A 17,152-nucleotide genomic window follows, 5' to 3' on the forward strand; every position below is an offset into this window, starting at 1 on the left:
GGAGGGCGATATGGAGATCTCCGTGTCTTCTGGTCGCCCAAGACAAGGCCCGTTTGTAAGTTCCCTGGCTTGTTAACCTGCCGTCTCCCAACCTGGAGCGTCTGCCTCTCTCTCTCCCGTCTCTCCTTGACCTCCGTGCCCGGGCCAGTTTGTGAACCAACAGTCTGTCCCTCCGGGTGTTTCCTGGTGGCCGGATCCCAGGGCAAATGACCGGCCCGACTGTGGGGTGGTTCAGTCCGCCCCGGGGCTGCCTATTGCATAATTCTGACTCGCCTTCTCTGGAACAGCTGGCGTTTCATTTCAGGAGGACTTTCAATCTTACTATCATTTAAAAGAAAATCCAATCAAAATAGATAGAAGAGGAATCGCATTTTCAGTAACCTTTTACTCACCTACCACTGATGTCCTTAGGGAAGCTTGAAGAATTTTCATTCATACACTAAAAAGGACATGACTGGCTATTTTGCCAAACTTTTCAACCCTTGACTCCAAATCTCCACCACCGCTAAGACATTCTCATAAAGAAACCATCTGGGGAATCTCAGCGACTACTGTTTCCACGAAGAGGTCCCAGTGGGGATGAGGTTTACGCCTAACTCTTTGTGAATTCAGTTTCTGGATCTTGTGCCTGGTAGCCAGCATTAGTTACAGAGTAAACAGTATTTCCCAAAGACTGACAGGGTCAGCTGCTCTGGGAATGTGGCCGGTGACCTCCCTGTTGAATTACCGTCCTGCAGGCTGCTTCCAAGTCAGCTGAAAGGTAAGCATTCTTTCTGTAGACTGCTTTGGAACATGTTTCCATTTCAACCGATAAAGTTGAAGTGTATCCCGGGCTGTGCGCTGTCTCAAAGGGCGCAGGGCTGTTACTTTGGGGGCAAAGCGATCTGTCATGTCGACGCAACCACAATGGCTAAGCTGCTGGGTGTAGCGGAGGAGGGAGCTCCAGTGTAAAAATCTCGTTGCTTTGATTAAGCTGCAAAGACACAGGAAAACTTCAATCTAGGATTCCTTTCTGACGTTGGAAACACACATTGGGATTCTGATACTCAGAAAAATAGAGCCTTCAATTTTGGAATCCTTTCCCCTGAAGTTTTGTTAGTTTAACTTGGCTGTTGTCCTCACTCTTGAGATAACAATGGTGTGTGTGTGCGTGTGTGTGTAAGAGAGAGAGAGACTATTAGGAAGTGAATCTCCTATTCAAAGGGCTTGTTACCAAATGCAAGGGCAAAACCTTGTTCCTCTCACCACCCCTGTGGATGTCACCATGCACAAGAGAAGATATGTCACAAGTCCCTTGAAAGCTGTAGGTGTCGAGTATAGAATAGTTGAGAAAATGGAACTTGCTAGACTTGGATCCCGGCCTGACTTTAATCAGCTGGTAAGTTATAGACTCAGAAACTAAGGATTTAACCTCATATCAGAATCACTGCTTTCATTAGTGTTAATAGCACTTGTGTTTTTCTGTAAACCTCACATTTTACTTTTCAATATGTTTTGATAAAAGAATTGCATTTTTTTGGAATGCACACATTAAAAAAGACAACACTTTTCAAAATTCTCCCAGCTCTCACTTAATTGAAATACTTTCTAATGCTCAAAATAAATGCTCTACCACCAAAGGTGACTTTATAAAGAACATATTCCCTTCCTTACATGTCTCATCTATAGTCCTTTAAAAAATATGGCCTAGAACCAAAGTAAGGGAGCCAATAGTATCAGAAGAAGTAAAAAATACCATCTTGCAGTAGCGAAGTTTTATGTTCCCTTGGAGAGTGATGGTTACAAAGGTACAAATTTGTTATGCTGTCATTATCTTAATTATCATAGACTGATATTTTGGGGTTGGCTTTTGTGTCCACTTGGCAACTTCTACTCACAAAAAAAATGTTTATTACATAGCGACAAATTCAACTTTAAGAAACTCCTCTGTAGACAGTGTCTTGTCACAAGCTGTGGGCAGGTACTGCTGCTCTGATTACCCTGCACCTCTGGCCTGCAGAAGCCGAAAGGGATCTTAAAAATGGTGATGGTGGGAGGTTAAAGTCTTCGGGTCTTTGCCCACCTGAAGGAGGCACAGACAGATGGGAGAAGTCAGAGGGATTTTTTAGCATAAGCGTTGACAACCGCTGCCGGAGAGGTTGATGCACTGACCCAGGCAGGGGTGCTGGGAAAACCAGAGGATTCCGAGAACTACGCTCGCTCTGCATTTTACTCCTCATGTCAGCACCGCTCCCCTCCCCCGCCCCTTACTCTCCACCGCAAATCACTATTTGACTTTCAGATAGAGCCTCCTAGAGACACAGGTGTAAATCTTGAACTGAAAGCAACACCCACAGGTCAAAAGTTCGCTGTTTGAATGTGATCGGTTCTCAGGGCTGGGTCTAGCCAGGTTTGCATCCGGCTCTTCAGTACCGCAGGAAACACACTGTCCCACACTACAATCCCACCAGCAACATACGAGGGTCCCAGTTACCCACATCCTTGCTTGTTGCTGTCTGGTGGGTTTTTATTTTTTGTTTTTGTGACCTAGCAATGTTTTTTCCTTCCAGTTTCATTGAGGTGTAATCGACATGCAGCGCTGTGTAAGTTTCAAGTGTACAGAATAATGGTCTGATTTACATCTATTGGGAAATGATGACCACAGTGAGTTTAGTTAACGTTCATCATCTCATATAGACACAATGAAAAGAAATAGCAAAAAAAAAAAATCGTGATAGGAATTCTTAGGAAATGCTCTTAACAAATTTCATATATACCCTATAGCAGCGGTAGCTATTGAAATCATGTTTACATTACTTATTTATCTTAGAACTGGAAGTTTGTATCTTTTGACCATCTTCCTCCAATTTCCCCACCCCATCCTCTGCCTCTAGTAACCAGAACTCTGATCTTCAAGTTGTCTGTTTTCTTTTAGATTCCACATTTGAGTGAGATTGTACAGTATTTGCATTTCTCTGTCTGCTGTGTCACTTAGCGTACTGCCCTTGAGGTCCATTCATGGTGTTGTGTTGTTGTCTGTTTTGATTTTAGCCATCCTAGTGGGTGTGAAGTTCTTGTGGTTTTGATTTGTGTTCCCTAATCACAATTTTGTTGAGCACCTTTCCATGTGCTCGTTGGCCATTCAGTTGTCTTCTTCGGACAGATGTCTATTCAAATCCTTTGCCCACTTTTAAATTGGGCTATTTATTGTTTCTTATTGCTGAGTTCTAAAGCATTATTTGTGTATTCTGGGGACAAGTCCCTGATCAGAGGAATGATTTGCAAGTATTTTTCTCCCATTCTCTCTGTTAATTTTTGTGTCGGATTTGATAGGAGACTTTGATACTGTCTTTGAAATTAACTTTTGTTTCTAGATATCATGAAGCCCAGGGAAGTAATGGCACACACTTTCATGGAGAAGTTGCTTAATGCCAGACACTGTGTTGAATTCTTTACACCTGTTACCACATTTAAATTTTTGTAATAACTTTAAGAGGTTGATATCATTCCTTTATTTAAGGGAGAGGAAACTGAAGCTCTGAGAATTAATTTGCTTAAAGCGACCCACCTAGAAAGCGACAGAATCTGCAAATAAATCCAATTCTTCCTTCTTCCTAAGTCAGTTTATTTCTCCTTCAATAGTTAGTTGTTTCAGATAAGTGAACAATCAATGCTGCATTCATCTGTAGTGTGATTTGGGTTGGATAAACATGCGTTTTATCCCTGTGTTTTCTACCAAAGATCTTGTAAATAATAATGTATTAAATGCTGTTAAGTCGTGTCCATTTGATACACTTCCCTCCTGTCTCCCCCTCCTTCCCTTCCTCCCTCTTCCCTTCTTTGCTTTTTCCTTTCCTTCCTCTCTGTCCTGCCCTCTTTCCTTTCCAAGTTCTTTCCTTTATCTGGTCCTCACTATGTCCTAAGTACCTGGATAAAGTGATGAAAACAAAACACTGTCTGGTGCTTTTAGTGTAGTAGGAGAGATGAACCGCAAATAAGCAGACACGGATCCACTTAAAATATCATGTGAAGTAATATACCACCAGAGCTGGGAAGAGCTATGGGGAAGAGACCAGCAAAGGAGTGGACAGAGGGTTTGCTGTTTAAAATGGTCCCTGGGGAAGCTCTGGACCACAGGAGAAGGGAGCCATGTGATACTGGTGAGAGAGAGGACTGTGTTTGTTGTGACGGACCAACAGGAAGGAGATCGCTGTAGCTCATCTCTTCTGTTTGACCAGCAAGTGGACGAGGGCTGGCCTTTGCGTGCGTGTAATTTTACCTAAGGAAAGCTCCTGTCCCCAGAACATATGTAAATGGTAACTGAGCATCTCTGTAAATGGATGGAGTAGACAGTCCCCACCGCCCAGGGCTGGTGCTACTTCCCCACTCGCCCTGCCTTTCCTGTGATGAGACTGTTTGTTCAGAGGCGCCGAAGTGCCCAGTGGGTAGGCGCTTGGGCCAGGGACCTGAGAGCTGGCTAGTGGCTGTGCAGCTGTGTTTTATTTCTTTAGCTCTAAAATGGGTACATTAGTTTGCTAGGGCGGCTAGTCTGTTAAGTCTCAGAGTGGGGTGACTTCCACAACAAAAATACATTTCCTCTCATTTCTGGAGGCTAGAAGTCCAAGAGCAAGGTGTCCGCAGGGTTGGTTCTTCTGGGGTTGGTTCTGTAAAAGGAAACTCAGTTATTGCCAGTATAATGCTAGTATATTGCTAGTACATTGTTAGTATATTGCTAGTATATTCCTCTGTTATTGCTAGTATAATTTCCTTGGCTTGGAGATGGCTGTCTTCTCTCTGTCTTCACGTGGTCTCCATGTGTATCTTTGTCCTAATCTCTTCTTCTTAAGAGAGACACTCGTCATGTTGGATTAGGACCTACCCTCACGACCTCATCTTAACTTCATGACCTCTTGAAAGACCTTCTCTCTAAATACAGTCTTATTCTGAGACACTGAGAGTGAGGATGTCATTTGAATTTTGGAGAAAACAGTTCTGCTCATAACAAAGGAGACAATAATTGTATCTACCTAGAAGTGTAATAAACACTAAGGCGAAGCGGGTAGAACCGCTTCTACGGGTAGAACTTCTAAAAGTGGTTTTGAGAATTGATGATAACATGTGGAAAGCCAAGTCTTGAAGCAGTTCCCAGCTGGTGGTGAGAGCTAGGAAGAGTGCTAGGGAGGCATGCTGCTCCCTCGTCCTGCCTACGCTGCCGGTTTGTTGAGGAAACAAAAGTAGAAGTTGTATCTTTTCATTTTGTTATTGTTTTTATTTATTATTTAAAAAAATCTGCCTGCCCCTAATCTTCACCCATTACGGGTATTCAGTGCATGTGTGTTGAGCTAGACTTTCCATCCCTCCCCCGTCACTGGTTCATTACCTCTGTTAGCCTCTCCCCAGTCAGCCCTGTATCCCACTCACCCCTCCGCTCCCAGCTGGAGCCTGAATTTCACCGTCAGGCGTTAAACTAGCAATAGCTGAGTTTCCTTTTGCAGCCGTAGCAAGTCTTTTTTTTTTTTTTTTTTTTTCCTAGAGAGATTTTGGAAGTTCCCTTCACATAAAATTTAAGCTATCGCCTTGCTTTTGAGACATGCCAGTCTCGCATGCTAATAAGCCTGTCCGACTTCATTTTCCAGCGTGTTGGGACAACCACTAGCGCGTGTGATTCCCTTTCTGGAACTCAGAGTTGAACCAAAGAGGGAAGCCCCTTTCGCCCACGAGTCCGAGAGAGAGGTGTCTGAATTCGCACCCTGAAGCGGGGCCTCGGTGGCTTTATTTCCTCTTAAAGTGCTTCCCTTCTGGAATCCCCAGCCCTGCCGTCTTGATGCAGAATGAGCTCTAGAGCGCCCCTGCCGGGCAGCAGAGAACCAGCAGGAATCACGCTCAAGGATCCAGCTTCGCCACACGTTTCCTGTTTTCTTAAAAAGTGAAGGGAAAACTGATAGGAATTTTGAGTTGAGATCAGAAACAGGTCTGAAAAGGACGTTTGCTTGAAACAGGCTGAGGGGTGATACGCCTGTAGAGATCCGTCTTCCCTTACAATGAAAGCCAATTTTATTTTTTATTGCCAGCCACGTAGTCATTTTGCTGTAAAAAAAACAGTGGAGTAAATTACCAAGGAGCTACACAGTGAATTTTCTTCAAGGCATATAACAACTTCTAAAGAATTCTGAAAACATTTATTCCATTGGAAAAAGTGAATTTCATCTCCTATGTCATAACTTTGTTCCCAGTAGGAAAACCAGAATAGTGAAGAATAAAATCAGTTTCTGGCAAGGAAAACACCATTTTTATTTGATGGTGTTTCAAAACATCATTTGCCCACTTTTCAAGGAAGGAAATTGGCAACATCCTTTGAATATATGTATTATGCATCTGAATAGTTTTAATTAGTTATTCTTCGCTCTTTCCTTTAAGGGACTTTTTAAAGTCTTGAGCTATGAAATAATGCATAAATATCTAGAATTTGGAAGAACTAGACTGGCTCATTTATATTTGTTATATGACCATCACATTTGTACTTTTATTTTTATTTTTGAAAATTTTTTAGTTTTTTAAATTTTGGGGGGAGGGGGTAGGTAATTAGGTTAATTTATTTATTTTTAGAGGAGGTGTTAGGGGATTGAACCCAGGACCTCGAGCATGTGCTCTGCCGCTTGAGCTATAACCACCCCCCACATTTGTACTTTTAAAATTGGTTCATATTCTGGAGTATATTTTATTCTGCTCCAACGGCTATGAATGAATTCTTTGATAGTGGCTTTTTGTCACATACGTCTTTGTTGGTTCAGGGAACCTAACCTATTGGGATAGTCTCCTGTTGAAGAGTTTGCTTTTATATCTAGTGACATTTATCATTATCTCAGGCCAGCTGCCTGACTTCTCTTCAGTGCTGTGTTTATGGATGGGGTTTGAACATCTATAAATGGAAACACTAGCTAACCAGAAATTATCGCCAGGGCTTTCTGATAGCGTCCCAGGCTCTCACAACTTGGAATGTCCTGTGATATCTAACATGTAAGCACGTCAAATCATTTTCTAGACAGAATCTGAATCCCTCCATTTCTGTTCCTCTCTCTCTCTTCTTCTCTTTCAACATGGAATTTGAAAAGCATGAAAAAGGAAGCTTATTAAACGAGAATTTAGAGGAGAAATTGACGGTAAGACTTGTGAGATCTAGCAAACACAGATTTATAATGTAACTGACGGAGTGAAAAAATCAGCCGTCATACTTTGGAAAAGTTGTATTAACCAGCCTATCGTTCTGTATTTTTCTGGTCAGCAGCCTTGAAATTAATGAGTTCCGTGGGCTTTACTGAAAACAATGTAATAAAGTTATTAATAAAATGTCACTACTAGAATGTGGGCAAATTTGATTTGGTTAAGTGATGGGGTTTGTCTCCATTTTTAAAACCAGAATCCACTTATTTTGAGCCCTGGTTGCAGTTGTCCTCGATACTGGAAGGTTATTTTCTTTACTGATAGGAAGTTCAGCTAGTGTTCAAAGTCCAGGTTTTCTCCTGGATGCCAGGAATATGTGTCAAGGAAAATATAACTCTTGTGGAATGTTTAAATGTTTAATGGATAAGTTAATGAACTTCTGGTGTAAGGATAAAGTGTATTCTCCAAAAAGTTTTTATTTTTTTTTTGATATAAAAGTTGTAAAAGTAGCTTTACCTTGATGCTAAGAAATTAAATGTCAATGAAAAAATTTTTTTGCTCAAATATGAAATATACTATGTTTGCTCAAATATAAAATATACTATAATCTAAGTTAAAATGTGTTGATCAGGGTCCACCTGATGGTACAGAAGGCTAATTATGTTTGTAAAGTCACTGTGGCCACAGCATTAACATCAGAACGGCATGGCTAATTTTCATAGCAGTGCAAGTAGCAAAAAGTAAAAACCATATTGACCATAAGACCGTGAACTTCTTAAACTCGTGAGAATATATCGTTTTGGATGTCTGAAGTTGAGATTTATGCACTATTAATGATATTAAAACTTGAAAGGTAGAAAAAAGTAACCATTGTTGGGTTGAAAACTCTTAAAGTATACTAGAATTTCAAGGTCATAAAGAAATATATTGGATAAAATAGAACCTTTCCTTAAAGAATTTAGGTCCTTTTGAATATTGACTGCGGACCTGTGTTCTAGGTGGTTGTCTGAACATGTAATGGCCCCTGATTGTTTTGCTTTTTGACTGTTTTGAAAAGCCATGTGTTACCGTTGAACTGACCAGAGGTTTTGAGTCAGAAATGTCTGGTGAGAATTCTCATTCCACAGCTCCTCAATGTTGGACGATGGCTTTTGTTTAAGCTTTTCTGAGTCTCAGTAAACTCGCTTGTTGACGGGGGGTGGTAATGTCCCGTTTGAAGGCTGTCATGAATAAGCATTAAAAACCATGATACAGGTGAAGTTCTTAGGCTGGCCTGTGATTTTCAAACTGCTTTTGGCCTGACTTACTTAGAAAGTACATACCCAAAGTTTATTTATAGAGAAAGAGAAACCTGAAGTGCATTTCAAAGTAAAAGGAAAACTCTGAAGTGCTAACCATAAAGGCTTAGTGGTTCTAAAACATTTATGGAACCAGATAGAGAGTAAATAAAAACAGGGACCAAGAGTTGCTATGAATTAGTTTGAAATTGGACCCGGAGCCTCCTGGCAATCTCTTACAGGAAGTTTTGCAAATAAACATCGTGGACACGGGGCAAGTGAACAAACGTGAAAATGGTCTCTTTGTGTATAAACATTTCACTGCCTGGGAGGTCAGACATTCTGCCTGCCCGACTCTACCTGGAATACAGCTCTAAATCCAGAAGTGAGCGAAATCCTCTCCTTACAGGGAGGAACTAACACAAAATTCATGAACTTTACTCTGGAGAGGAGGAAGGGTAGCCTCTGATTAACTTCCAGAAGATGGGAGGAAAATTGGAGGCAGTTCAGAAAGCATGAGAACATCCCAGCTGCACTGAGAAGAGATGGTTCTCAGGGAGGAAGGGACCACAGTAAACTCAGGATTTGGGGCAATTGCCTGTCCTGGTGAATAGAGCTATGGATGTAACTCAAACACCTCTCAGATATAGGAATTTTGATACCACTGCTTAATCAAAAATGGTTAACTTATATTCAGTATTTCTATCTAAAAGAGCTGGAAAATATATGTCTTTGAAAGTTTCCAATGGAAATTATTTTCATTAAACAGTTTGGCTGTTTTTGTGGATAAACTTCTCAAAAAACAGTCAACTCCTGGGCATTGCGTTCCTTGCTAATATCAGTGTAATACAAGATGACTGGCTAGGCTGCTGAATATAATTTAAATTGTATTTCTGTGGCATTCATTAAGTTCTGAAAATTATTAAATTGATTTATGAGAGATTAGAACGTTTGTAAAAATATGGTGTCTAAAAGGAGAAAATATTTTGCCATTCAGATATTGAAATATGTATATATATAATATTATTGAGTTATAATATGCATCTTGTTTAATTCTAATGTGTACTTCTCATAAAGATCTTTATCATGAACAATGTTATGGTATATATCACACAAATAATGGGCATGGTTAGCTTTACTTGAAAAAAATAAAGATCTACAGCAAATATGGAAGAAAGCCAACAGTTGGCAGATTTTTAAAAACTCATCAGTTTATTCTACCCAAAGAACTAGACAGAAATAAAATAAGACTCTTTACCGTATATTCAGTATGAATCTGTCCTGCTCGGGTGAGTGAATTGGTACCTTTGGCTTTTTTTGCTCTGAATTTTGTTGCTCTTTGGTGATTAAAAATACAGATTCCCCGGGTGTGACAATTAAAAGTTCCTCTTTGACATCCTTTCATCAGCAGATAATCAGAAAAAAGTGTGATACTCAAACCCTTCAAAATGTCCTAAATTTACCAACGCCAATCTAAATTTCCGTTGCTATTGTCCCAATTTTTCAAAAATGGAAAAGAAAAAAATCATCTATCATAGACTTAGAAGGTCATTTCTACCCCTTAAAAAAACCCAGTATATTGGTTTTGAATATTTTAAGCATCCCTGATTCTGCAAAATCAGATTACACAGAAGGTAATTTGTGGGGAGTAAAGGGAGGAAGGAAGCGATTTTGTAACAATAGAGCTCAGTTTGGTTGGTTCCACAATAACTGGTGTTGGGGCTGAATGGATCTTTTGTTTTTTGCTGGTAAGTCTTGAATAACCATTTGTATCATGTTTTCTGAAATACGTTCTTTGAAACTCTTGATTTTCCAATCTGCTCTGTGAAAAGAGGTTCTGGTCTCTGCTCAAGAACATTCATGAAGTGCTGTGTGGGGAATGCACTGTTCAGTATATTTCTCCTTGGAGACGCAGTGTATTTTAACGTGCTGAAGGCTATGGGGCCCTTTAGAGATTAATAATCTAGTGTTTCTTAAACTCTCTATGAACAGCACTCCAGCCACAGTGAAAGTAATCTCCAGATAGCACATCAAAAGCATCAGCAGTATAAACTTTTTGCTCATCTATGTCAGCACCTACTGAGTCCCTGTTCCCAGTGACCCTAGTTAGATATAGCTAGGAAAAGAAATATAGATGCTGGTTTGAAACCTTGAGAGCTTGCTGGATGAAATTTGAAATTGGCCACCTCCTTAAGAGGAAGATGTTGGTTCCTTTTTAATTAAAAAAAATTGAAGTATAGTTGGTTTACAGTGTTGTGTTAATTTCTGGTGTACAGGATCGTGATTCAGTTATACATTATATGTATATATATTCCTTTTCATATTCTTTTTCATTATAGGCTATCACAAGGCATTGAATATAGTTCCCTGTGCTATACAGTGGGACCTTGTCATTTATCTCTTTTATATATAGTAGTAAGTATCTGCAAATCCCAAATTCCCAGTTTATCCCTTCACCCACCACCCCACCCTCCAGTAACCATAAGTTTGTTTTCTACGACTGTGAGTCTGTTTCTGTTTTGCAAATAAGTTCATTTATGTCATTTTTTTTTTAGATTCCACATATAATATCATATGGTATTTTCTTTTCTCTTTCTGGCTCACTTCATTTATTATGACAATCTCCAGGTCCAACCATGTTGCTGCAAATGGCATTATTGTATTCTTGTTTATGGCTGAGTAGTATTCCATTGTGTAAATATACCACATTGTCTTTATCCATTCGTCTGTTGACATTCACTTTCGTTGCTTCAGTGTCTAGGCTATTGTGAATAGGTCTGCTATGAACACTGGGGAGAAGAAGGTGTTGTTGAGACCACCTGGGTGGTATACGTGACTGAACCCAGTTAGGGCCTCTAGATAAACTTTTAAGATACTGGTAGACAGGTGAGGAAGTCCGTTTCTTTTGCGGACGCCCAAGACAAGCCTCATAGGTAAGTTCTCTTGCTTATTAAAGCTGCCACCCCCCAATCTAGAGTGTCTGCCTCTTCTTCAGTCTCTCCTTGCCCTCTGTGTATGGGGGCCAATTTCAGATTTCACTCTGCAAGCTCTCAAGGTTTCAAACCAGCATCTAAATGCCTATTTCTTTTCCTAGCTGTATCTAACTAGGGTCACTGTGGACAGGGACTCGGTAGGTGCTGACATAGCTGAGCTGATGCTTTCGATGTGCTCTCTGGAGACTATTTTCACTGTGGCTGGAGTGCTGTTTCTGATCTATACATAATTCCTGACAAGACGGCATCCATCATGTAATAAAATAAATGGTAAATTTAGGATTGTAAATCTCTGGAGGCAAGGTACTGGATTTATCTCTCTTTACATTACGATCGATTGCCCTAGATCCTTCAGAAACTAACTTTGGTGATGACCAAAATGAAAGAAAATGAAAACAAATGAACGATATTGCCCTTTATTTTTTACATTTGATTCTTTATTTTGGAAACCTCCTCCCTTTTCTCTGCCACTTGTAAGTGTGGACCAGTGGCTCTTGCTATGTTCTGGATTTTACTAATGAAGTTGCCTTGAATATCCATTTTGTCTGATCATTTTGATGGTAGAGGATGTGAGTTAATTTGTCCCCGAACCTTAACTCCCCTCTGCTTCTGGCTCGGTCGTTTTTATGGGTGGCACCACTGTGGAGAATGGTAGGCATTTGGGCTTCTCTGAGAATGATGCTGGCCTCTCTGGCATGCCTGTGGTGCTTACTGTGCATTCTACACCCCTGTTTGGCACCTCTCCCAGCATGGCCCAATTGTCATCAGTATATTTTGAATTTATTATTCCCTTTTCTCCAGAGAGGGCCAAAGCTCTGTAATAAGTTGACATCCAACATACTCTGTGGAAACAATTATTTTCAAAAAATAGATAGGTGGTAACGAACACGATTTTATGGTAAGTGCCTTAATAAATATCCCTCAACTGGAAGGCCAATGGTGGGTACTCAGAACCAGGATTCCCTGAATTTCTGAACTCGGTGTCACTTCTGAATTTTTTGGAAGAGCAATTAAGATGTTCCCATTTCTTAAGGGGATAAAAACTCGGAAGTCAATAAAGGGGCTATAGGATTGATCAGTCTGCACCAGGTATTAGAGAGTTACTTGATTCAGATATGTTCTCCAAGGAACTCAAACATCCCTCAAGCATTAGGAGTAACAAGAAGATTCTGGTTTTATCCCAAGTGAAGATGTATAGTCGCAAAGAGTAACCGTGAATCCTGATCATTCGGAAGCTTAAAGCGAAAAAGCTCAACAATTGCTCTTAGATCTCTGCTGTGTAAGAAATAATCCCACACTAACCTCTCTCTGGCCTTCTCTCTATGGAACCAGTAACAACTTGTTAAAAATACCTGAAGCATCTGTAGCATGAAATAAAAGACAAAGGTAGGGGAGACGAGGTACCATGATGGTGGTGGGTGGTCGGGGTCAGTGGGAAATTACCAAGTGGTGGGAACTGAGTCTTAATGGGCGTCGTTGCAGAATGAGGTGAGACCGAGAAAATGATGAGTTAGGGCAGGTGAGTGCACGCAGGGGTTCTGAGGACCATCCTAACACATGTGTGGAAGTCAAAACATAATCTGTGCCTTCCAGGTGTGTGGGGATGTGGTGTGTGTCCATGTGTGTGTGGTGACGAGGACTTCTTATGCCAAAGAAGGGGTCTTTTCCCTCTTCCTAGGAGCCATCTGGTGTGGTGAAAAGCATGTTGTGTCTGAGTCTAGGGGACCAGTATTGGTGTTAAAGTGGTGTTTGTATGACTTTTGACAAATCACTTAAACTTTGGTGTCCTGAGCTGCAAGGTGAGAGGTTGCGTTGGATTTGCCAAGATTGCTATGCTCTCTAAAACTGTCTAAGTCTATTGAAAGTATTCTTTGGTTGAGTCCTTATTAAATCTTTCCCATTCCAAGCAATGCCTGTTTATACAAACATTGAAATCGTTTATGTTTTTATGTCATCACTGGCCAAATGTGAAATAGAAATCCTTGTTATTAGGCTAAACCTTCTTTGCAATATAGAAAGTCCACAGTTCAGTACTCATGAACTGAATTAATTGCATGTATTTTCTACATTTTCACTGAGAAATGACAAAGATTTGAGAACTGGATCATGGGGGAAAATTACGGGATAGATGAGGAAAGTAGCACATAAGTGCCTTAGTGTTAATACTGAGATATCATCAAAACAAGGCATTCTGTTTTCTTACAATATTATATAAAGTGGATGCTGTGTTTTCATCAGGAATACAAATTTGGAAAATATGAGACCGGGTTTTCAGTGTTATTTCTAGGCTGTTTTGTTTGGCACGCATTCGTTCCCTTTTGATGTTCTCGCCGCTCCCTGCAATGTGCCTGACACAGATATCTTGGTCCCTCTGCAACTCTAATTTTAGTCCCTTTGCATCACCGAAGGTTGAGGAAAAAGTGGATTGCACACGAATGGCAAAACCCTAGCCACCATTTCCATTTTTCTTTTTCTTTTCCAAAAAATGAGGGCCGTGGCTGTTAGAACCCAGGGAGGGGAGGTGAAGAGGAAGGTGAAACTGACAAGGATCCAGATTTCTACTCTATGGTTCAAATGAAGTTCTTGAAGCCATCCAGTCCTTTGAAAACCACTGCTAATTAAAGCAGTGTCTGCCGGTCATGTAAGTCTTGGATGCACTGTTTGAGTGGATCTTTTGATACAGCTCTGTGTGGTGGCAGGTGACGGAAGAGAGCAGGCTGTAACTGAGCTGTGATTTCACGGTGACATTTATAACACACTGTACGTGCGGTGAAATATTTTCTAGGTTCTCACTGAGGGAATTACAATGACTTCCCAAGTACGGCTCCCCTCAGGGAATGACAAACAGACTGCTGTATTCGTGATGTGATTACGTTGGAGAGTCATGGGCTTGGTTTTTGCTGCCTGATCGTCACAAGAATAAGATGAGTTTTTAAAATGGTGAGAGGGTATCTGTGGTTTAACTGCTGATTTTTCTCTTTTACGTATAACTTATTTTTTTTTCTCAAGGGTTCTTTCGTCAATTTGCTTCTCCGTTAGTGGGTGTTTCCCTGCATGGGGGGCTTCTGGGGGAAGATGTCACCCCACCTCGTTCTCCAAAATCGGCCTTGTGGCTGCCAGGAGGTAGCCATTCAGAGACCACTTCATGCTCTTAAATCCTAACTAGATGACACTCATTTTAGGAACAGATGAGAGAGCTTGTAGGATCGCTTTCCCAAACCTATTATAATTTCCTAGGATATCATGTCATTGTGGGGTACTGATTAGCATGGATGAATAAGCTTATCCCAGAGAGTGGGGAGTTCTTTTAGAATGTGCAATGCAAATATGGGAAAGAAAATGTTTTAATTCCTGTTTTGTCTTTCTAGTCGACCTCAGCTTTCAGTTTGGGAATTCCTGTATGTTTTGTTGTTCAATCTGCTGCTCATTTATTCATCACTCATTCATTCACCCAGCCTCAGAATCCTCTGGGTATAGTTTGCAGACCTCCTGACTGTCCGTACTCCTTTGCATGGCGTGTGGAGGGAGAGAGAGGCATTGGTCTTAGAGACCTCCAGTGAATTCTCTCCTTTGCAATCCCACAACAGCCTGGCCCTGGTGGAATCTTCCTTCCTTGATTCTGGCACCTCCAGGGTCTGGAAAGACATTTCTTAGGGTCTCTTCCTGGTTTGTTCTCTGCAGAGGGACCACGTGATTTCAAGCCAGAAGCAATGTTTCGGAAGTGAGCCATCTCAAAACTCTTAAGTTTGAGTTCTGTCTGTCCTTGAAGAGTGACAAAATTTCAAAAGTAAGAGGCTTTAGATTCCACATATGAGCAAAAAACAAAAACAAAAACAAACAAACAAACAAAAACAAAGCGTAAATACAGGATAGAAATAGACTCATAGACAGAGAATACAGACTTGTGGTTGCCAGAGGGGTAGAGGGTGGGAAGGGATAGACTGGGATTTCAAAATTGTAGAATAGATAAACAAGATTACACTGTATAGCACAGGGAAATATACACAAAATGTTATGATAACTCACAGAGAAAAAAATGTGACAATGAGTGTGTATATGTCCATGAATGAAAAATTGTGCTGAACACTGGAATTTGACACAACATTGTAAACTGATTATAAATCAATAAAAAATGTTAAAAAAAAAAAAAGAGGCTTTAAAACATAGCTCCCATTCTGAAAGCCATTATAGCCTTGTCTTAGTGGAGAATAATTATATTGCATCAGTGCAAGAATGATGTAGTGATAGGAATAAATGGCTAAATTGTGAGGTGCAAAAAATTGGGACCACATCTAATGTGTCACTCATACAAGAAATACAAAATATATCACTAACCGCTAGACTTATCAAGGCAGCATATTTGTAAGACAGGGAAAAGCACAGGTAAATAGAAAGTTAGGAAGACATCCGAGTGCGTACGTGTGTGTAGAATTTTTAAAAGAAGAACACAAATATGGTTAACAGTGCTGTTTGGTTGAAAAAAGTTTTAAATCAGAAACTAGCCTGTTCAGGAGATTTATGTCCCTTACTTTCATCTGGCATTTTTCTTCCCTGCTCATGATGTATTTTCCTGGGAAAGTAACCCTGCCAATGGTTCATTTATTTTTTTATGTAAGAATTTCTCTAGAAAACATGTTGTTTCATACTACGGGTAGGACTCAACTTGGTACAACATTGATGGAGCATAATTATTGAGACCTTCGACACTTACACACCTGCTGGCCAGATACTTTTACTCTACAAAGTTTCTAAAGCAAGGAAATATACAAATATTAGTTATACTTACGTGTATTACAGTACTGTTTGTAAAGGTAAGAATAATGGACCCAGCAGGGAGATCAGTTACTATTCTATGATAATATTATGCAAGGACATTTAGAGGCAGTGGTCTAGTGGACAATATACTCCATTTTTTTTTCCTGCAAAAATACAGATGTTATTCAAAGTGGAACGATTCTTTCATGGCCCCTCCACGTGGGGAAGAACATGGAAATTAGTGAACATGGAAATTTGTGCAGCAAATCAGTAAAGTCTTTTTTTTCTCTATTTTAATTTTTTTATTCACATGACTAAAATAAAGAACAGTGACCATTTTAATCCAACTTTTGCTTTACAATATAAAAACATAACCAGAACTTAAACAGTTTCTTTTGTACATTTTTCGGTAAACTTAATGCCAGAAAAATTCTCAAAGTCAAAAGATAAATGATGCTTGTACACTATGATGTGAACAATAATACCATGGGCTGAATTGTATTTTTCAGTTTTACTGATATTTCATATAGCTCAGAGTGATTTTTTTTTCATAATAAACACATTTTTTTGATCTTGCTGAACCGAGGAGATGGTATCAGGAGAATGCAAAGTAAGCTCATATTTGCTGCTCCAGTCTTCATCTGAGAGCGGATTTATAGACATCTTGAGAGCTTTCATCTTTTAGCCAGAGGACTGCAAGCATCTCAAGGTCAGGAACTTGATTTTTCCGACACCAAGGGTTGCGTCCGATGCGTGGCTGGTGGTTCCCAGTAAAGCGCAGCTCAACCGCACAGGCGTGACTTTGACCCATGTCCGCGCGCGGTGCGCTTTATCTGACTTGACAAGCAGCAGGGATCCCAGACTCAGTCGACACTGAATTCACGTTCAGATTTAGCTACATCTGAGAGCTGGTAGTTTGGCACTTTCAGAGGACTGTTTTTAAGAGACCCTGAAGAGCTTTGCAGGGAGAGACTCACCCCCAAATCC

At 40.4% G+C, this 17,152-nt stretch overlaps 1 protein-coding gene across 20 annotated transcripts in view; it reads left to right on the forward strand.

The window, feature by feature from the left end:
* The first annotated feature begins 338 nt into the window (after window positions 1-338).
* Window positions 339-17,152, forward strand: part of MLIP (muscular LMNA interacting protein) — a 168,342-nt gene continuing 151,528 nt past the window's right edge. For 7 of the 20 annotated variants that reach the window (XM_032463295.1, XM_032463292.1, XM_032463296.1 and 4 more), the window contains exon 1: window positions 6,943-7,139. In XM_032463295.1, the coding sequence (XP_032319186.1) occupies window positions 7,077-7,139 (63 nt within the window). In that variant the 5' untranslated portion in view covers window positions 6,943-7,076. Of the gene's footprint in view, window positions 761-6,942; window positions 7,140-17,152 lie in introns of those variants that run through there. The other 13 variants (XM_032463299.1, XM_032463298.1, XM_032463286.1 and 10 more) reach the window with 5 other exon arrangements.

This window comes from Camelus ferus, chromosome 20 (genome assembly GCF_009834535.1).
Source record: "Camelus ferus isolate YT-003-E chromosome 20, BCGSAC_Cfer_1.0, whole genome shotgun sequence".
Classification (NCBI taxonomy): domain Eukaryota; kingdom Metazoa; phylum Chordata; class Mammalia; order Artiodactyla; family Camelidae; genus Camelus; species Camelus ferus.